The following is a 23,280-nucleotide window of genomic DNA, read 5'->3' as shown; positions in this document are numbered from 1 at the left end:
AGGCATTGCAGAACATGATAGTATGGTTTCACGCCTTTCTGCGTAGGGACATAGGGATGATTACGTCATAACTTTAAAAAAATAATTTTTTGTTAGGTCTATTTTTATTATGTTTGGCGGGCTTACTTTTGCACTTAAAAGATTGAAATTTTGCACGCACATTCAATGCATCTCTTAATATTTTTCAGATATATATATATATATAACAAAAGTCCCTTTTTAAGCAATTTTCCCACCTCAGATACATGGAGACATGCGAGTGGTACCTTTTGAAAGGCTGTTCTGTTCTGAAGAGAGTGAGGTACGAACCATGATCCTACGATAAATAGGAATGATGCTGTAGCTGCTTGACTGAGTCTATAATTTACCTTAAAAAGGATTAAACACTGTTCTTTCTTCAATTAAAAATTAAAAAGAAAAGTTATCCTCATGCTGACCACTTTCACATATCCAATTATCTAGATCTTTCATGCATTACAAATCCAACAATTTTGAATATAAGTGATGTATTCAGATTAAAAATATTTTCTGCTTGTATATGTATGAATGGTTCAGAGCCAAACTGAATTTAAATGATTCTGTATTTTTTCACTTATTTTATTGATATGCAAATTAAAATAAATCAGAAGTAATTTGGACTATATTAGATCAGTAGTCTTTTGAAATTGTCAATTTCTTTTAATAAGATGTGTATATACAGTGATTTTACTTGGGGTATTGGGTATAATTTTGTCCCTCAGAAGTGATTCTTAAAATATTTAAAACTATTCAAGATCAGTACAACGTATTTCTATAAGGTGTCCTACGCGGATGAATCGGTAGACTCGTCGCCTTTGTAATCAAAGAGCCACGACTCCGAATCCAGGTGAAGGACAGTTTCTCTTGGATGAAAACCAATTAGTGGTTTGGATCCCAGTTTAAGCTGTAGGTCCCATCCTTTTGTTGCATTAAAACTTTAAGGTCAAATAAAATTATTAATCTAAATAAAGAATCCATATCTAATCTAAGTAAAGGAAATCTGTTGAACCAGAAAACCATGTACCGTGTATTTCTAAATCCAAGACTATCCCTATTTATTTAGCAGAGTTGAAAAAATGCATTTACAGCACATATTGGATATGTTTTGAGGAGTTGACTTAAAATCAGATTCAGACCTCTCTTTAGTGTTCCTCACTGGGAGAGTCTACTGAATCTGCGAACGTTCAAGGCTAAAGCGGTTAGGCTTTATGAAAATTGATTTTGTTCAGTAAAGAAAAACTCCATATGATATGTCGCGAAAGCAAGACAACTAGATGTTCCCGAAGCCTTGTAGTTCGGCGTTTCTGATGCAATCACAAAGAATCTTGTACAATACAGTCCTTAGGTTGCTTGGTTGAATTTAAATGTAACATCTTTCAGGGCTGATGTCATGAGACGAAGACCTACGGCATAACGTTGAATTCGAACTACATGATTTGCTACCGGGAATTGTAAGATTATAAAATATTGTATTTTGTGTGTTGCAATTAGTTTTAATGAAATTGACCCAGTTTCCAATCAAAATTGTTGGTATCTGAAGCCATATGTTTTCTGAATACTACATATCTACCGTCCCCGCTCCTAAAAATCGTAAGATATTTTCTTCTCTGAAAAATCTAGCTATCGTAAGTTTCCAGTGGGACCCGAAACTCGAAATAGGATTCCTTGATTACAAAAGCGACAAATTTACAGACATCCGCGGAGGACACCTGATAAATACGTTATACTGATTCTGCATATTTGTGACGATTTTAAGAGGCATTTCAGAAGGACAAAAATATATATAATGGCACAACTGAAACCACTTGCCAGTTAAACACATTAAAATAAATGAAAACTTTCATATAACTATAGAGCACAGAGGATCTAATTTAGTCCAAGCTAGTTTACTGAATCGGAGATACAGCGATTTAATTCAATTTGCATATCAATGGAAGAAGCGAGTAAAAATACAAATTAAGTTCACTTTGGCTTTGTGTACTATTCATGCATACACACATGCAGAAAATAGTTTAGATTTCAATAAATCAAATTCATGTTTCCAGGGTTTATAATGTATGAGAAAAGATCTAAATAGTTTGAGACATAAGAAAATGTCACAATGACGTTCATAAGATTTATGGAATTTTATTTTTTAACGCTACCTGGTTTAAACCAGCCAACTTTGTTCCTAGGATATATCAAAAACCGTTGAAAAATTTTTAGTTGTTTTAAATGAAAAGTCTAAATACCAAAGATAATCTTAAGAGATTCTGAGATATGGACATTGTATTATAATTGCAAGCTTCATTTCACTCCCTTTCACATCGAATTTCCAAAAATCTTTAGGGTATCTTACGTCACAGATCCTATATACTGTCCAAATTTCAAGTGTTTGACTTAGGCGTTGATCAGTCGGCCAGAACCTTTTTTTATATAGATTAATTTTGAGCGTGAGATTAGCTCAGTTTTTATTGACTAAGTTTGATAAGCTCGTTTCAAAAACGAACTGTTATAACCCTGTCTGCTGTACCAATAAGAATTGCTACTAGGAGCTTCTTTAAGAATGTATTTTGTTTAATTTTTCAGGAGAAATTTCTTCGAGGGAAAGGCACGCCAAATTTGAAATCGTACGATATCCATGTAGTGTGTGGAGTGCTTAAAGATTTCCTTCGTTCTCTCGCTGAGCCTTTGGTTCCTAGAAATCTTCTGTCAGAATTCGTAAGAGCTGCACAGATGGGTGCTGATGGGAATGCAGCTTTATATCAGGCGGTTACGGAACTCCCTCAGCCAAATAGAGATACTTTAGCCTTCATTATGATTCATCTACAGAAGTAAGTACCAATTTTAAATTTCATATAAAGTTCTTGCAACTCTTTCTCTACATAAAATTGTTTTTTTATGTACGGAAAAGATAAGATATTTTTACAGTCAAATTCTTCGGTAGGAGTTAAGCTTAAAATAGGTTTAAAAGATTTGTATGAATTAGGAACTTACTCGAGAAAGTTATTTTTCACTTTTTCTCTGAGAAAGGATATCGCTTGCTTCGAAAAAGTTTTGGAACTGGAAGGAAGGATACAAAATTGATTCTGTCAAGATCAGTGAGCAGCAGATATTGCAACTGTTAGTGCATTTTCGTGTCTGTTAGTCTGTTTTGGCAACTAAAATGAGACTATTTAGCAGCGACACTTTTGATGTATTTCAACTCCTCTCAGCAGTGCACGGGAGAGATTCTTTGCAAATATCTTCATGACATATTGACGAAGATGGTCCTGGGGAAGGTTGTATAGAAGTTTGGAGATGTCAAAAGCAGCGTTCCGGAAGTAAGGTTGCCATATATCCCAAATTAGGCAAGACATGCCAATTTTAAGAGTTTTCAGTGTCACGAATAACACCTAAGATGGATTATATGGTGGAACGCCAAATTCCCTAAACATAAAATATGCGAGAACTTCCTCGGGCCTATATAGTTAAGTACTCGCCTTTGGCGCAGGAAATTGCACATGATAAATCGCAATGAAGTAATGTATTAATCATTGACCGCCATTTAATAACGCCCGACGAACGAGGGTCACATCAGTAATATTTTTGCCATTACCTAGTATTTCTTAAGAATAACCTTTTTTATCCGACAGCATGAGAATATGATTTGAGACAAAATGTTTTCAAACAGAATCTGTCAGAAGTCTACTAATGTGGAAGAAAGAGTAATCCCGGCGTTTGTCAAGTAGCTGCTTCGAGTATATGGAAAAAGTACGGAGATTTAAAACAGAAGTACATTCTCTAATATCTTCATAACGCACCAATCCCTGAAAAATGCCCTATATCAAGAATCGAATGCAACCGCACTCTTGAACGTGGATCGAATAAAGCCTTTTAGTGTGCTGCTGCTGCGCGCACTTTTGCCCCTCCACTCTGGAGTCGATTACCAATAGCAACTTTGTGAAGCCAAGAAGTATCGAGTACATCATTTTTAGAAAAGTGATAACTTTAATTGTTTTTGCTTCAACATTGCAAAAATCGTGAACTTAGTAGTGAAACAAGAGCACATGTGTGTGTATATACTTTAAGTTAGTTGTCATTATGAAGTGTAGCCGAGGAAATCAAAAACTGAAAATAATAATAATAAAAATTCAAGACACGGCGCACGTAAATAGGACGTTGAAGCAGAAGACGAGCTGCTTGTGACACGTTAAAAGCGCGATCGCAAGCTGACAACCTCTGAGATCGTAGCAGAAAAACCAGTGTCTTCATGAACTGGCACGACGTTTGAAGCCGGTCTCTGTGGTCGGCTGGCCCTCAGAAAACTTACTTTAAGACAGGCAAATATTGCGAAAGGATTCAAATGTGCCAAAGAACATAAAAATTAGAACAGGACCAGTGGTGGAAGGTTCTATAAATAGATTAGTCAGTTTGAAATGTTTGGTTCGAAACACCGTCAGTGTATCATCGGCCAGGTGAAAGGTGCCATCCCGACTGTCATTCCCATTGTTAAACAAAGGTTCGGTCACGTGATTGGACCTGTTTTGAGGAGAACAGAGTATGCATCTTATTAATATTGATGGAATAATGGATAAAAAGTTGTACCATAGTATCCTAGGTAGGCTTGCAATATTATGTGGAGCACAAATTTTGCGTCGTGGATTCAAATGTCAACACAATAACGATCCAAGACACTTCTTTGCTGTGTAAGAACTATTTGCGGGAAAAGAAAAAGTATGGTACCTTAAAAATTGTTTTGTCCTCCAGATTCGCCCCACTTTTATTTAAGCTTCTATGGGACCAGTTCGATAAAGCAGTATGCAAATACCTTAGCAAATAAACAACTGATCAGAGATGTGGAAGGTATTACACGAAGCACAGAAATATATTTTACCTGTACAACGATATTGTATATCTGACTTCTGTGAATTACTTCTATTTCTAATTGTAGCTATTTTGGACAACGGTGCTTAAAAGTGCACAATGTTATGAAGAAGAAAAATAATGTAGAATATATGTTGAGATTGATTGATGTTCATGTAATGGTAGTTGCTGTAACTAGAGATAGTTATTTGTTTCGTGTTGCTATGACAACAGAAAGATTGTTCATGAAATTTTGAAAATAAAAAGTTAGTTGTGCTATGCATTTGATGTGCCTAATTTTCAAGGTATGCAGTTATTAGAATTTGCAATTACATATAAAAATTAAAGTGCTGAATCATGTTGACGTATCTAGTGATTCGAATTGTGGGCAATATATGTAACATAAAGATAACAAAAAGTATATAAATAACGTTACATCTGCAACACTTGAAAAATCAGTAGCCCAGAATCTGCATGGCTGTTGTAAGAGCTAAGGATCGTTACTTTGAAAAGAAGTTTTATATATATTTGGTCTAGGAATTAATTCGTGCGGTTGGTACGCACACATTGAAGCTGTAGTACAAACACAAAATACATAAATACCTTAAGAAAAATATTGTCCATCGCTAGCCACCACTTTCGCCCATCTGTCAGGCAATGTACGGATTCCGTGGCGAAAGAAGTCCTCATCCTTGGAAGCGATCCAGTCAGAGACCCATGTTTCGATATCTTCTGAAGAAGTAAACCGCTGTCCAATCAAATCGTTGTTCATCCAATCGAACAAGTAGTAGTCCGAAGGAGGAACGTCTGGTGAATACGGCGGGTGGGGTAAAACTTCCCATCCGACATTTTCTAAATAGGTTTTAACCGGTTTTGCGACATGTGGGCGAGCGTTATCATGTTGAACAATAAGTTTATCATGTCTGTTCTCCCATTCTGGTCGTGTTCTGGCCAGAGCTTGCTTCAAACGCATTAATTGTCGTCAATAACGTTCTCCATTCATAGTTTCACCCGGTTGCAGCAGCTCATAGTACACCACACCTTTCATATCCCACCATATGCACAGCATAACCTTTGCACAGTGAATATCTCCTTTTGGCTGTGATGGACCTGGTTCACCTGGTTTCACCCAGGCCTTTTTTCGTTTAGGGTTCTCGTAATGGATCCACTTCTCATCACCCGTAATAATTCGATGCAGAAACCCCTTTCTGCTCTGTCGTTGAAGGAGCAATTCGCAAATGGTTTTTCGTCTTTCAACGTCTCTGTCTTTCAATTCATGTGGAACCCAATGTGACATCTTTTGAATCATTCCCATGGCTTTCAAGCGTTTAGAGACTGTTGTTTGATCAACGCCTAATGCTGCTGCAAGTTGTTCCTGCGTTTGACACGAATCCTGCTCGAGCAATGCTGTCAATTCTTCGTCTTGAATTTTTTTTGGCTGTCCAGCTCGCTCTTGGTCTGCCAAGCCGAAATCACCACTTCTAAACCGTGCAAACCACTTTTGACACGTTCGCTCAGCTAGAGCATGGTCACCATACACTTCCACCAAAATACGATGACTTTCAGTCGCACTTTTCTGCATGTTAAAGTAATGCAGCAGGACACCCCGCAAAAACACTTTATCAGGCACAAATTGCGCCATGTTCACTTAACTACAAACTGGTGTTGTTGACGCTTTAATCCACTGCCCTATACTACGAACGATACGCGATGGCAGGGGTTTGCAACACATGTGTGGATACACGGAACTGTGGGACGCTCCGTTCGTTGCGCCATCTCTTGTCCACCCGCACGAATTAATTCCTAGACCAAATATATAAAACTCAGATTCACGGGTCTGACTATTACATATTGTTTCAGTTTCTGTTTTGTATAGTAGTTTTCCTTATATAGTATAGTATGTAGTAGTATGTATTCTCTACGGACCGTACAAAATAAATTCTTACGGATTTAAAGGAACATTAGCGAAGCTTGTACCATTCGACTCGATTTTGACATTTGTCTGTGTGCGTTTGTTCCATGGTAACTCCAGTAAAACTTTACCTAATTTTAACGATACTTGGTAGGTGCCTTCCTTGAACATGCAGAAATAACTGTATTTTGGGGTGTTGCAATCCAGTGACGCAACTATGCTAATTGTCGCCCGGGGCAAGAACTCGCATTAGCCCCCTCCCCCTCCTGATCATCCAAACCAAAACGCTGCCCGACTACAACTGATATTGGCATCACACAGTAATTCTCTTATTCAATTTTTTCTTCAAGTGGTAAAGCTTCATTTCAACTGGCCTCTTTTGGCTGCAAAGGTTTTTACAATGTCCTCAAAAGATAGCTTTGAAGCTAACTTATGCTCTATGGATATGATCTTGAGGTTGGTCTGTTGCCTTCTGAATTTTTTGAAGTTTCTGATTTTTTTGTTTTTAATGATCTTTAGTTTGCCAGAACTCCTTTCCTTGCCTTATAGTGAAAATAAATATTTGCCCAATTTTGCGCCCCTCAATCTGGCACAAGCCCTATTTGCTCCCCTTAGTTAAGTCACTGTTGCAATCCAAGTATAGGAGGGTTAACGAGGGTAAAATCCATCCCATATTACAATTTGGCAAATATCGCACTAGGTGGAAAAAAGAGTAGAATATGTTTTTAATGTTTTACCAAAAATACATCGATTTTCTGTATATATTCCAAATGTTTGTGTTTCAGTAACACGAAACTGTACTGACTCATTTATTTCAATATTTTTGTTCAATAATAGCGTAATAAAAAAATAATAATTAAAAGCATTAGATTCAAATATGGGCCAACTTTCTTCCACTCACAATACTGTTAGAAACGAATATCATAGAGGGAAAATAGGTACTATTAAGAACTGAACCTTGGAATTCTATTCCGAAGAGTAAGACCATCGAACATTCAGACGTACGTACGAAACCTTTTATCAAATCTTGATCAGGTCTGACGGCATGACCTCGGTACCGTGGAAAAACGGGAAAGCACTAGTCTGGGATTTCACATGTTCCGATACGTTTGCTCCTTCCAACTTACCCCATTCTTCAATTCAGACAGGTCTCGTCGCCGTTCACAAAGAATCAGACAAACGACTAAAATACACAAACCTATTGGACAAATATTGGTTTGTAACAGTAGCAATAGAAACCAGTGGGTCTTGGTGTCACGAAGGATCTAATTTCATTAATGAAGTTGGTCATCGAATAGCGATCAAAACTGGTGATCCCTGAGGTACATCATTCCTTTTCCAACGTATCAGCATCGCCATCCAGCGCGGGAATGTCTCATCGATCTTAGGCACATTATCTCCTGGTAAAGAACTGGACGAGATTTTTCTTCTATAACCCACAATAAGATGGAAGTACAGACATCCTAGGAGGCTGACAACCACTTTGACGATGTCCATGAAGAATGTTTTGAATTCAGTTTGAATAAATATAAAGTGGCTAAACATATCAAGTAGAAAGCAAAACTGGAAGGTTATACACCAAATGTCAGACTATGACCTTGGCGAATTTAGGAACTCGAAGGGAAATAAGTCTAGTCCTTGACAATGTCGGCATTAGTCAGACCCTAAAAGCAAAAATGATTAAAGTAACAAAGATCATAGTATACGATCCAAATATATGCATTAACGTAATAATACTTTTGTATGTGTCCTAAATTCTATTCCATTGTTCTTACTGTAATATTTTCTGTATAAGTATTTGTATCGAAACATTGATTCAGATATTTATGAAGCAATCCATGCAAATTTTTATCGAAATTCATGAATAGCAAACTTTTGCAACTGTCTTCTCATATAAACCAGCAAATTAGTCAACGTTGAGTAGAAAAAGAATTTAATTCAACGGTAAGGCGAGAAAACGAAATTAATAAAACCAAAGATCGGAGGCGTAATGCTTCGAGATTTTTTTTCCACTTATTCAAAACACTTCCTAAAGACTTTTTTTTTTTTTTTTTTAATTTTTAATGTAGATAAGGTAAAACTAATTCCATGTTTTTAAGAATAACTTGTGTTTAAATCAAATTGTATATTTTTCTCTGTCGTGGTAGATTCTGAACTATGCATTAAATTGAACGATTGGTAAAGTAATGCACGTTTCTCATATCTTATCTCAAATGTAATTTTTCTCTTCCAGAGTATCGTTGTGTAGTGATTGTAAAATGTCTGCATCAAATCTGGCGAAAGTTTTTGGACCTACGATAGTAGGCTATTCCTGTAACGAGCCAACAAGAGAGGTTCTCTTACAAGACACACAGAAACAACAACAAGTAAGTATCTATCTTGAATATTCATATCTTGAATAGTGAAATCAAAGTGTACACACAATTTAATATATTGTATCTGGGTATTGCACGAGGGGGAGTCGGAAAATTTCTCCTCTTGGGTGGGAGCGCCTTGTCCATCCGACATACAGTCCTGATATCGCACCCAGTGACTTTTATCTGTTGCCGGCTTTGAAGAAGACCTTCGACGGCATGCGCTTCGGAAGCAATGCTAAAGTCACAGAAGCTGTTCGACGCTTCTTCCGTATGCAGAGCCCTGAATTTTTTCTGGAAGGGCTTTTGAAGCTTATAGACCGGTATGACAAATATCTCAATGTACATGGTACTTACACGTATGTGGGAAAATGAAGGTACGTCTGATCTTAACTGGCACATGCTATTTTTGCTCTTGCATCCCAACCTCTATCCACAGTCACCTGGGGAAACTTATTTTTCGGACTCCCCTTCGTATTTGAAGATATGTAGTATATTTCCTCAACTGGCAGTACTCTTATGACAATAACGTGTGATGTATGATAGTGAAGCAAAACGCTCGGTGCTCGTTAGGACATTTAAGGAGCAGAAGTCTATTTTAAAGTGCTCTGGGCTTTCTACCTTGGGAGGAAAGAACTTGAAGAATGTGTATCACAGGAAACATACTAGGCAGAGAAACTTTTGTGAACAAATGACTGCAATGCAGCTTCTTCTTTTAAGCCTTTTATCCCAGTTAGCTGGGGTCGGCTTTTCAGATCGCTGTCCTACACCTGTTTCTATCTTGTCATATCCGCTGTAACACCAAACTACATCATATCGTTCACACTCTCTTCCCACTTCTTTGGCCGACCTCGGTTTCGTTTTCCACTCACTTGTATAACATCTGCTCGGTGAGCTACGTATTTCAAAGATCTTACATGCCCAAACCATCTCAACCGGGATGTACTTGAACCTGAACCCACAAAGTGGGAGTGATGTGTATATATTTCCTGAAAGCTTGGGTTAGCGTAAGATCAAAACCGGTTACCAAAATTGAGGAGATCTCATGTATTTCGCTTGGGAGCAGCACTTTACTCATTTTTATCAAAATCTTTAAGCGTGTCTATAAAGTCCGTTGCAACCCCGAAAAATCTGAAACGGTGAGACAGATATAAAAACAGAGAAACTTGTCTTTCATCATTCAAAAGTACAACATATCAAAGTAAAATAAATTGTCCCAGGGTCCCAGACGGGGTGCAACTCAAAATTTTTACATTGAAAGGGGAGTCAGCTTGCATATCGTGTGAAAGTTGATGTTAAATGAAAGAAGATAAATCAAGTCTCGACTCTCTGATAAGCCTGTGCAAAATAGCAGTGGGCCAAATATCAACACAATCTTTATTGCAAAGTCTATGGCCACTCATGAATCTGAAACGCTGGGGTAGGTGCAAAAACAAAAACACAGATATTTCATTATTTCAAAAGTATAACGATTCAAAGTGGAAAAAAAAATCCAGGGAAAGAGAGAGGTAACTTTAATGTAACGAACGTCAGGAGGTGATTCCTGACATCGAGAAGAGCAAAAGAAGTTCTATAATCATATAGTATATCGGGCATATTGGCAGAGTTAATGAGGGCCGAAAGCGTGGGAACAGTAAGTTTGAAGCGGTAGATATCGGAAACCAATAAGCTTAGGATAGGAACATACGGAAGATACCTCGCGATCGAGTTCTAGGTTTAAGTCGCGGTCGCTACCTCGATACTGGCACAAAGACATGAATTCAAATGGATAAGCGCATGCCGAAGATGTACGCTACATCGCGACCTACAGGTCGACCGCGAGGGTGAATTAGTGGTTGCGATGATAAACAACCGAGTTTGTTTTTACATCGATGTTCTGCGGAAGCATCGCTGTGGCTCGTGTTCTCATTGGTTCTCCCTGAAGCGCTGCACGGAATAAAGTCTTCATTTGTTTAGAATTTCGTCTGCAGAGGATTGTGTATATCTATGCTCGAGAGGTTTTGGTACATTATTAAATTTGTTTGTGAAAGACATGTTAATAGAACTAGCGAGGAATGTTCCAACAATATGGGATAAGAAACACAAAGATCATAATAGGCTCGTTTTATATAAAGAATGGAAGAAAATAGCAACTGAAATGGGAATGTCAGATAAGTTATTCATATTTATTTGAGAATTATACTGTAGCTTATAAAGCAGTGGCGGTACAGGGGGGGGGGGGAGCTTTCGAGCTAAAGTCCGTAAATTGTAGAGTTTTTAAAGAAAAAAGAAGCTACTGTTAATCATATCTATGCAGGGGTGTAGCCAAGGGGGGCCTGCCCTTCCAAATGACCAGCTTTTAAAACATCATAGTAAAATTATCTCGCTTCATTCATTTAAAAGTAACAAATTTTATTGACAATTAATAATTTACGATAAAATAGTATGGAGAAATATTGTTTTTCCATACCGATCGAAAAATAGTATAGTATCTCTTCCTTATACCGATCGAAAAATAGGATACTTTTTTGTGACAGCAGATTACACAATTTATTGCGATTTATATTTGACAGTTTGAAGGCAAACGTTTTAACAAGGTACTACAAACGCAGCCATAAAACAAAGGTACTAAACTGATTTGTAAGTACAGTATATTTTCATATGCTTTAACAAGTGTTTTAAAAGACATAGAGGATGGAAAATTTGGTGAGAAACAATGTTTTTATTCAATTTGGATTTCATTCGCTCTTTTATTTCTATTCAGTGTATTTTTTTTTCCTTTTTTCTTTTCTTTTTTTTTTTTTCCACGAATAATAAATAAGTATTTTTGTCAGGAAACCGTAAAGAAATTAAGTGAAATTTCAAAGAAAATCAATCTTGTGTAGATAGGTTCTGTATACAAGTTCTTAAATTTAAATATAAAGGTAAGCAGGAAAAGTTCTGTCGCTTTTTCACCCACCACCTTCGAACATCGATATGTCACCTAACCTGGAAGATCAAAAATAGTCCCCATCAGCATCGACGATCTTCTGAAAACGTTCTGGAAGGTCATGGAATCCATCGCTGTAGAACCTGGTGGACGGTGAAACGAAGAAGGTATCAAGTGCATTTTGGACTTTTACTAGGGATTTGAACTGGCGTCCTCGAAGGTGATTGTCCAAAGAATGGAACAGGTGATAATGGGACGGTGCAATACCCGGGGAATATAATGGTTGCAATATTGTTTCCCATCCAAGGCGGAGAATGGTGTCCTGAGTCATCCTAGCCACGTGGGATTTAGCGTTGTCCCGTAAACGAGGACCCATTTGCGATTCAGAAGTGATGGCTCCAGAGTTTTCAGTTTTTTTTTGAGCACAGCTCAACTGCTAACACTACACAGTTGCATTAATACTCTGACTAGCTGGTAGCAGTTCCCGATGCACAATGCACTAAACACGGACCTTCTTCTGGTACAGTGCTGGTGTCGGCTGTTTTGAAATCTGTTCATGAGATGCTAACCAATGATGACGGCGCCGTGAAGCTTCGTATAGAACACACTTTTTATCACATGTCAACGCCCTGTCCAGAAATGGCTCCGAAACAGTAAATAAACACAGGCGACTGCCGCGTTGCCTTCTGGCCCGGAGTCAAAATATGAGAGACCCATCGACCCAACTTATAGTGCTTCCTAAGTTGATGGATGTGCTGCCGAATGCTTTCTCCACACACTGAATTGTAGTCCCAGTTCCTCTTTGTACATGTGTTGGTCTTCTGGTACGTGGTGTTTTCGGGTGTTTCGTCAGCGTCCTTAAACTTGTTAAACCATCGCTGCACTGTCCGCGTAGTCACGACACCCTCACCAAAGGCCTGGCATATCTTCTGTCCCGCTACAGCGGCGTTTGACCTCCATTTGAACTCGTTCAGCATACATGCTCTTATGACGCTCTGTGGATGTCCCATGTTCCCTCTGTCTTTATGTAAGTTCACTGTTTATCTGAATTGCCACAACCAGGTAGTATGTTGGGTATACCCATACCAACAACTGACATTCGCCTTATCTCCACTCGCATTCAACTCACGGTGTGAGGTCCAATTGAACACAGACCTCCACGAAAAGGGACAGAACTTTCTTGGTTACCTTTATAGTTATGCACAAAAGTATAGCGTTTGGTCCCAGGCAGTAGTTCTTGATTGAGCATAATAAAAACTATCTTGAAGATAATTTATGGTGGATAATAATAATAAGAAGAAGAAGAAGCTAAAATAGTATTTGGTCTAGGAATTAATTCGTGCGGGTGGACAAGAGATGGCGCAACGAACGGAGCGTCCCACAGTTCCGTGTATCCACACATGTGTTGCAAACCCCTGTCATCGCGTATTGTTCGTAGTATAGGGCAGTGGATTAAAGCGTCAACAACACCAGTTTGTAGTTAAGTGAACATGGCGCAATTTGTGCCTGATCAAGTGTTTTTGCGGGGTGTCCTGCTGCATTACTTTAACATGCAGAAAAGTGCGACTGAAAGTCATCGTATTTTGGTGGAAGTGTATGGTGACCATGCTCTAGCTGAGCAAACATGTCAGAAGTGGTTTGCACGGTTTAGAAGTGGTGATTTCGGCTTGGTAGACCAAGAGCGAGCTGGACAGCCAAAAAAAATTTCAAGACGAAGAATTGACAGCATTGCTCGAGCAGGATTCGTGTCAAACGCAGGAACAACTTGCAGCAGCATTAGGCGTTCATCAAACAACAGTCTCCAAACGCTTGAAAGTCATGGGAATGATTCAAAAGATGTCACATTGGGTTCCACATGAATTGAAAGACAGAGACGTTGAAAGACGAAAAACCATTTGCGAATTGCTGCTTCAACGACAGAGCAGAAAGGGGTTTCTGCATCGAATTATTACGGGTGATGAGAAGTGGATCCATTACGAGAACCCTAAACGAAAAAAGGCCTGGGTGAAACCAGGTGAACCAGGTCCATCACAACCAAAACGAGATATTCACTGTGCAAAGGTTATGCTGTGCATATGGTGGGATATGAAAGGTGTGGTGTACTATGAGCTGCTGCAACCGGGTGAAACTATGAATGGAGAACGTTATCGACGACAATTAATGCGTTTGAAGCAAGCTCTGGCCAGAACAGGACCAGAATGGGAGAACAGACATTATAAACTTATTGTTCAACATGATAACGCTCGCCCACATGTCGCAAAACCGGTTAAAACCTATTTAGAAAATGTCGGATGGGAAGTTTTACCCCACCCGCCTTATTCACCAGACGTTGCTCCTTCGGATTACTACTTGTTCGATTGCATGAACAACGATTTGATTGGAGAGCGGTTTACTTCTTCAGAAGATATCGAAACATGGGTCTCTGACTGGATCGCTTCCAAGGATGAGGACTTCTTTCGCCACGGAATCCGTACATTGCCTGACAGATGGGCGAAAGTGGTGGCTAGCGATGGACAATATTTTCCTTAAGGTATTTATGTATTTTGTGTTTGTACTACAGCTTCAATGTGTGCGTACCAACCGCACGAATTAATTCATAGACCAAATATTTTCAGTTTTCCAGAAGGAAACCAAAATTTTCCTATCTTTCAGGCCTCAAAAACACTAGCAGCAACACACTTTTTTTTTTTTTTTTTGCTTCGTACATTGTAGCTGCCCCCCCTCAAAAACGACGGGCCCCTCCTACACAAACCTGTTGGCTACACCCGTGTATCTATGCTTAAAAACTCCACGACCCCCGCCCCTCTCCCATTCCGAGTTTAATTAAAAAAAAAAAAAAAGTTTCTTCTGAAGTCGTTACTGATATAAGGTAAAGAAATACCTGTAAAGACAGGCACGTATCCATAGGAGGAAACTTCGAATAATGGGATTGTGGTTACGATACTTCATTTTCTGAAGTTAATACTGCCTTCACCTCGAAACCTGAAGACATACTCCTTTTTATTTATTTATTTTTACTACTGGGAAATGATTTCTCGCCTGAATGCTGGAAGAGGCTTCACAGAAAATTGAAAAAAAAAAGAAAAAAAAATGTGTCTTTGATAGGGATGGACAAGAGATGACTCAAAATATTTTTGCGAAACAAGGGACGAGACTTTGGCATTTCTCATGTCTCGTTTCGCGTTCATCCCTATTTATAAACTGTTTGGTCCTTTCAATTTCAAAATGTGAATTCGCAATGGTTTTTATGCAATAATTTTCCACGCGTCACAGTAATGTTTCTCCCCAAACTAAGAACTTACAGCAAGGCTGCGACCTCCTAGCTATGTGCGCCCTTCATCTATTTAGACTTAGACATCGAGGTAGCGACCGCGACTTAAACCTGAACTCGATCGCAAGGTATCTTCGGTATGTCTTTACCCTTAGAGATAGAGCTCTGGAAAGTTGAGGTGGCGGTGGTGTTCAATACGTAGTTGCTCGGTTCACATACACAAGCGGCGCTTGAGTTTAAGACACTACAGTATAGTAGTGCGGTGGTTGTGTTGCGAATATTGAATAGGACAAGTGGCAGTGCTCGACTAAAACATAGCACGTTATTCAAACTACGAGCAGGCCGACATGCTGTTTATTTACGTCGTATCGGTAGTTCATTCAACAGACCAGTACCATCGTGCTTTTTCATGCATCACTACTTTTTACTGACAAGGCCACGTTTGGAAAGGATAGTATCCTCAACTTGCATAACACATACATACATTACTATGGTCGGTTGTCATTCTCCATCAACACACATTTGGAGTCCAAGTATGGTTTAGTATTGTCCATGATCAACTGATCCGCTCATACATAATTCTCCGAAAACTGAATGAAGGAAGGTATTTGTCCTTCCTGTAGGATATATAGCCCGAATTACTGGAAAATGTTGCCCTACTGATTCGCCGCAATACGTAGTACTTGCATGATGGGGCTCCCGTGCACTTGTGTAAGCCTGTGGTTGAACAACAATTTCTCAAGACGTTGGATCGGGCGTGGCGGTCCTGTGCATTGGACTGCACGGTCTCAGAACCTGAACCTGGATTTTTATATGTGGAGACATATGAAAAATACGGTGTATGCTAAATGTCGACTTGGAACAGCGTGTCCATAACGTCCGCGCAACTGTTCGTGACCCAGGTATCTTCGAACGGGTTCTCCAATCCATGATTCGGCGTTGTCATGTAGGCATTGCTGTCCATGAACATTTCCTGTGACTGACAAAGTATGTCTCTCTCTGCACGTCGATATCTACCGCTTAGAAATACCTATTCCCGCGCTAGTTCTGCCAATATGTTATATGTTCATAGGATTTTTTTTTTTTGGCTTATCTCGGTGTCAGAAATCATCTCTTCACTGGCATTAGCTGTATAGTACGGCTAATGACATAAACCTAAAAAGTATAAATAACTCTTTAAGTTGTTCTAAAGTGCCAGTTATTGCCAGTCGATAAATCAGATCAAGCTGAACAAAATAACATGCTTGAAGAGAGAACCTGATGCGTAGATTTCGAGAAAATCTAATAAAAGTATCTTTTATGGCCCTAAAATTGTAATTTTTATTTTGCGTGAAGAAATGATTAATGCACTATATGTGAAGGAAAGTACACTGTTAATTGATAGATTGCATGTATTGTTAGCTTTTCCTAACTAAGAAGCACTTCTTTACACACATACTACTTGAAACTTCTTGATAACACTAGTGAGTACACTATTTACTAGAATATGTACCAGACACAATCCTTACCTCATTTCAATGTGTTTTTATATATTCTAGGTGATGGATCATTTACTAATGGTTCCAACTGAATTCTGGGCAACGTTTCTCAATGTTGAAGCGAAGATAATGCCATCTCCATCTGAATTAATCGTGGCTTCTGCTACAGAGACGCCCAGAGGCTTCTTTTCTGGGGGTACAAGGTGAGTGCGCTAGAAATCGCGAAACTAAACACTAGACGGCGAACGTCGAAGGCTACGGTACATAAATTTTAACGTGTACCACATTAAAAGTTTTCAATAAAAAATTATTATAATAAAGATGGATACTTAAAAATGTGCAAACATATTTAAGTATCCATCTTTATTATAATAATTTTTTATTGAAAACTTTCAATGTAGTACACGTTAAAATTTATGTACCGTAGCCTTCGACGTTCGCCGTCTAGTGTGATATTGTTAAATGAATTCTTCTAGTGTCAGTATTCTTGATATAAAATATCGAGTATTGTATTTCGTAAGTCATCTAACTGAAATGCCCGTTGTTCGCTCCGGAAGAATATATTAATGAAAAATATTCCAATATTTCAAACTGACAACACAATATTGCTCCACGTCTTACAAATAAGAACAGAAGTAACACGCTGAACTCCTGAACAAGACTGTACTATTCATAAAATTAAATACTTTACATGTTACGTGTCGATCTTCTAACCAAGATCCTCATCAGACATACACTAAATCTGTATACAACGCAACCATACTAATATACTTGCACCAAAAACCTATCTGCTCCCTCATTGGTCGGAACAACTAGCTAATCAACGACGCCCGTTGAACACAGCCTATGACGACTCGACCAATGATAGAATACCTCAAAATAACAAGACAAACATCATGAAGCAGCATTAACATACAATTCTCTGTGTTTGTTAATAAGTTTTTTCCATTCTTTATTAATACTCAAGCCTTTACCCCAATTCATTAAGTTCTTATCCACCATGCCTCCTTGCATTTCCTAAACAACATACTTTCTTCATATTCTAACACAATAACTTTCCCCCAGTCCACCTTATGCCCTTTTTCCTTAACATGTTTGAATATAGCATTACTTTCTCTACTATATTTTACATCACTCTTATGTTGTTTAATTCTTTCACTCAACAATTTACCCGTTTCTCCAATATTTCATATCACAATCTAGACAGTTTATACAATAAATAACACCTTTTTTCTCCTTTTTCTTTCTATCTCCTCCTCTACTTCATATTAACTAACAGTTTCCTGCTGCCTTTTCTGTACATTCTCACACGTGCTTTCTTGACATCTTTTTAAGAATTTCTGTCTCCTCCCCAAACTCAATAATACCTTTCCATATTACCTCTTTACCTTCCTCCCCTTCATATTTCCTGGAAAATATTTCAGAAAAATATTTGAATCCCTTAGAATATGTATTTAAATCAAATGAAATTAAATTATAAAAATCAAACTTCACTCAACCTCACGAACTTCAAAAAGAAATTTCAACGGTTCAACTTTTTTCTTACACCATTTTATGAATACAAAATGGGAAATAGAAATACAGAAGTTCCTTTAACCCTACATTCCCTCTTAGAAATGAAATTTTCAGAAACTCAGACTAGTTTCCAGTTATTTTTATGAGTGTATGTACAGAGTTTCATCTTCCTGATTTGAGGGTCTCCTGTGATACTCATACTTTTGGTAAAACTCTTACGCCCCTTAAAAGATGCATTTTAATCAAAGTGACCAATAGTAATCGATAAACTTAGTTCGAAATACACACTATGTTCAAAGATCTATCTGAAACGGTTCAACGGTCTACATTTGTACAACAGTCAAACACATTCATTTACCTTTATTTATTAGATACGTCTGAGAGATTAGTTTAAGTGGATCAAATTTGGTCTAGAAACTTGCATTTGTAAGTGCAATTTAAATTAATGTAACTGCTTGCGAGCGACGATAGGAGAGAAGTGCATCGATGCTTAAATAAAATGGGATTTGAGCACATTTACGCATTTCATGGCTCCTATATGTCGCAAAAGGAAGTTTTGAACATCTGTCTGTCCGTTCGTTCGTCCTGAATTATGTACTCTAAATCGTACCAGTCATTGTATTCGCACAAAATTTTAAAGTTAAGGTTTTTATAAGGTCATTTAGGGGTTTTCGAGTCTTCTTCCTACCCCCTAAATTAAACGTAGTTCACAGGAGGTTAAAAGTAAAAAATTTAAAACTGCTATTTTCTCAAACTGCTGTGTTTTGTTCATATTTTATTAACCACCTTATACTGTGAATGATTCTTTCTCTGTTATTTTCTCAAACGATTCAGACGATTTTGTTGACGTTTCATAAACAAATATTTTTTTTAATAATCCTAATATATATGGCAGTTTCATCATGAATATATAAATGACAATTTACTTTTGCGAGTAAGTTTTTAAAATTTTCCTAAAATTTATTATTATCTTGTTCGGATCTGGAAAACAAATGTTCCAGTAATAACTGTAACATGACCTGATTTAGTTTAACAAGTTGAAGCGATAAGTTTAGTGAGGTAAAATGTACCTTTTATTCGTCCTTCCCCCTCCCCTCCTCATCAGCGCCATTGATCGTAGACATAAAAGGTCAAAATACCTAAATAAGAGTAATTAAGAATCAAAATTCACAAACAATGTGGAAATTTGCCCTATATGTAGCACAACCTGTCCTCATCAAAAACAGGTGCTAGGCGGAAGTTGTATAGCCCAGTGAACCTATATTAAGCGGAAACCGAATGCTGGAAAATGTGCGCATCTAGAATACAGTATTTGTTTTTTTGTAAATTTTGCCCTGATCTTTTAGGGATTTAAAAAGGTTGTAAATAATGTATTATTAGAATGCAGATTGGCGTGAATGCTGACTACCACTTCTGAAATAGAAATTACCTTAAGAAAACTAGTCATCTGTTCGAGCCCGGTGTGTCTTGATAATAGTCCTGCACCGCAGTTTTCATTGTCGAATGTGTATATACGGGCTGACTGGTAATTTGATGCATTCATTGCAAGGAGATATTCTACAAGTACTTTGGAACATTTTTCATCTATATCAACCGGGGGACGCAAGTCAATAATTTCTGAGTAATTTGCACATGTGTGATTTCTTTGAAATTTGCCGGTTAACGATAGGTGCGTGAGGAAGTTTTACCCTGACCCACTTCCACTTGTCGTAGAACCATGAAATGTTACATCTGTAATCCTGCATGCCTATGTAGGTCGTGTAGTAATGTACAGCTCGTAACTGCACTGTTGCTGTGTTATACGTCCAAACGCGAAGTAAAGTGTAGTAGTCCAAAATCCATTGCTGCACCTCAGAAAGCAGCGTGGCAACATCGCAGAAGTACTTACCACTAGGAAATAACTGCATGATTGCGAAGAGGTGGAATGAAGATGGTGTGCGGTCAAGAGAAAACGCGAACTATGACTGATTTCATACTCAGCGCTGTGCATCTGTGGCCAACATTCGAGCAGTGAACGGGTGCGTTGTTTTCCAGGAGGCGGATACCTTTTGTCAGCATGACACGCTCTGAGATTTCACAGAATCCCGCAACACACGCAACAGTGATGCATATCCTGATAACTGTGGTACCCTTTGTCTTGAAAACAAGTAGTAATACCTCATGCAGATTCCAACTAAAATGATCATCACTTTGCTCGCTCCTAATTGAATACGGACTTCCTTTGATGGTGGTACGTCGGCACGCTATCTTTCGTTTGACAAGGTTTTCCCTGGTTTTCTTCATTCCCACTAGGCGAAGGCAGGGATGGCACCTTCTAGAAGGCCAGTTCCTTCCCAAATCCTAGACCACTTAAAAGACCGGTGTGACTTTGAGTTGGAGGTTCGAACCTTCCCTAGAGTCATTCCCTTGCATAAGTAAATAAAGAGCAATCGAATACAGCGCTTTAATAACTCAGAACGAAATTACGACCATTGCCACACCAGTTTCTACAATGACAATCTAATGTTATAAGCTTTCTACAAAGGTAAAAATGTAAACCTTGGAAAGTCATAACAAAATAACACATTTAGCACTGTAGCACTAACAAAAGTTGTGAATAAAAGAAACAGCATGGCATGCTGACAAAAGGTGTCCGCCTCCTGGAAAACAACGCACCCGTTCATTGTTCGAATGTTGGTCAGGCAGATGCAAGATCCTGGGTATGAAATCTGTCATAGTTCGCGTTTTCTCTTGACCACACACCATCTTCATTCCACCTCTTCGCAATCATGCAGTCATTTCCTAAGGGGCAAATACTTTTTAAATAGTTGTATTTAGTTTGTAATAAATAAAATAGTTTTAACAAAGTTATTAAAATTAATAATGTTACTTAAAAATAGTTCACAGGATACCAAAACAATACTTAAAAATATAGTTCACAGGATACTAAAACAACATGATAGGTAATCAAATGCAGTGGAGTTCATTTCTCTACTCGCAGGTTTAACTTAGATTTTGGGGGAAATTTTATTCTGGCAACATTGAAAATTCTTCAGTTTCATATTTTCTGTTTTAGAATAACATTATTTATGATTGTATTACAATTTCTAGTAAGTTATTCTCTTAAACTGGTACGTTGCACTCTTTTTCAGGTGTTCTCATTTAATTCTGTGTATGTATTTACATATTGCTATTTTACTCCCTAATGCTGTTTTCAATTTATTGCAGAAGTTTTCGAGCAAAAGGTCAGAAATTCTTCGCAACTCCACCTTCAATGAAGCGATCACAATAATCAATCTTGAACTCGATTGGCAGTTAAATCATCTGCAGACGGAGTGTTGCAGGCTCTTCACTTTCTCTGTCAGCTAACAACCGTCAAGTAAAACGAAGAAAATGTGTTTTTAATTTCTTGTAATTATATTCCTTTACGGATTTTATATAACAAAAGAAGTACTTTGTTTTCTCTTAGTACAACAGACATAATACATTTAGTATCTTTATTGACACTGTAATTCTTGTGTACTTTATTTCAATTATAACTGTGAGAATAGAAAATGAAAAATTTTTCACATATATTGCGAAACATCATATAGAAAAGTGTATTTTTAGTATTTTTTTTTAATATTTTAATCTATCATGAATGTTGAAAAGAATTTTTTTAGAAATACTTTATTTTATTTATTTTTCATCTTTGTTTTAAAGATTGAAACTTACTATCAAATTTATTAAATGCTTTGGAGATGCGTGCAGTATTATGGAAATATTATGGAACAGTATTTTTTTTTTAAAGAAAAAAAAGGGGGAGGGGAAAGAAAGATATGCGTAATTTCTAACGTGCATTAAGAAAGTGTTTATAGAAGTTGATTATTTAAACATATATATTTCACAAAGTCCTCTCTTTTTAAGAATATTAAGCTGCCTCGAAATTTTGAGCTTCTAAAATGGAGGGGGGAGGGAAATATCAGTATTTAGAGAAAAATATATTGTCACGTAACTTACAGAACAAATTTTAAATATTGATTACAATATGTCATCGGTAATAAACGTAGAAATAGCTGGCTTTTTTTCTTATTCTAGTAAGACAGTGAAACGGTTCTGATAAGTATAATCCTAATACTTCGTTTTTCTAAATATTTACAGAACTTACCCAACTCATTTGATTTTAATAGTGATTTTAACTTTCGACAATGAAAGAATAAAAATAAAAACTGGGAACTTGGTTAAATAATTCTACCTTAGAAAAGGAAAAACATTCAGGTTTCAAATTCTGTTCATGTCCGTATGACCACACTGTATAAATGGTAATCGATATGAAACTCATATGAAGGATATGCCTTATTTTTAAAATTAATGCATAATGTTGTTTATACTAGCTTAACATGAAACTGATTTTATAATTTTTTCATGTGTTATATAGTATTGTCCTTTTATACGTGTTGATGTAACTAAAAGAATTTTGAAATAAGACTAAATTTTGGTGAAAATTATATTTTAAAGATGACTTGAGATTTTGTGTACGTTTGTGTAAGATAAATTATATATTTTGAAAAAGTGAACACTGTTTTTCATTGTCTGTGATGCCTGTACATTCGATATGTTCGTTGTTGAATGGTAATAAAGTCGCGTATTAGAGAGAAAAAATACTAGACTGGTGGAAAATAGAACTGTCTTCCGTTACTCGCAAAACCAGAATAATTCCTTGCTAATCAAGCAATCTTCTGTTTTAAATTGATTTCAAAAATTATTTGTGCCAGCGGAAAACTTGTGCTCTTGATAAGCAATCTTCCCCATAGGCATGTTTCAACTTTTCAAAAGTCACATTCGCGGATTCACCAAGTTTAACACAAAATTTTATTACACAACGTTGCTCTAAATTCCGATGCTCCGTGTCTGTAACACACAACAAAAACACAACTTCACTGATGGCGCTGTCAAAAAATAATGTGTTAGTTGTACGGAGTTGTAACTCTGACTGAAGAAGAGAAGGGATAAATAAACCGGTCTAGCACAGGCCGGTAGAC

General features: G+C 37.5%; 1 protein-coding gene across 2 annotated transcripts in view; it reads left to right on the top strand.

Moving 5' to 3' along the window:
• LOC145660715 (rac GTPase-activating protein 1-like) overlaps window positions 1-22,815 on the top strand; it is a 70,807-nt gene extending 47,992 nt beyond the window's left edge. For both annotated transcript variants that reach the window (XM_081726082.1, XM_081726081.1), the window contains exons 10-13: window positions 2,587-2,831; window positions 8,988-9,120; window positions 16,826-16,968; window positions 21,488-22,815. In XM_081726082.1, the coding sequence (XP_081582208.1) occupies window positions 2,587-2,831; window positions 8,988-9,120; window positions 16,826-16,968; window positions 21,488-21,551 (585 nt within the window). In that variant the 3' untranslated portion in view covers window positions 21,552-22,815. The remainder of the gene's footprint in view (window positions 1-2,586; window positions 2,832-8,987; window positions 9,121-16,825; window positions 16,969-21,487) is intronic.
• The last annotated feature ends 465 nt before the right edge of the window (window positions 22,816-23,280 follow it).

This window comes from Thermobia domestica, chromosome 9 (genome assembly GCF_964235325.1).
Source record: "Thermobia domestica chromosome 9, izTheDome1.hap1.1, whole genome shotgun sequence".
Taxonomy (NCBI): Eukaryota; Metazoa; Arthropoda; class Insecta; order Zygentoma; family Lepismatidae; genus Thermobia; species Thermobia domestica.
Note: the sequence above shows the minus strand (reverse complement) of the source record. Positions and strands in the feature narration are given on the sequence as shown.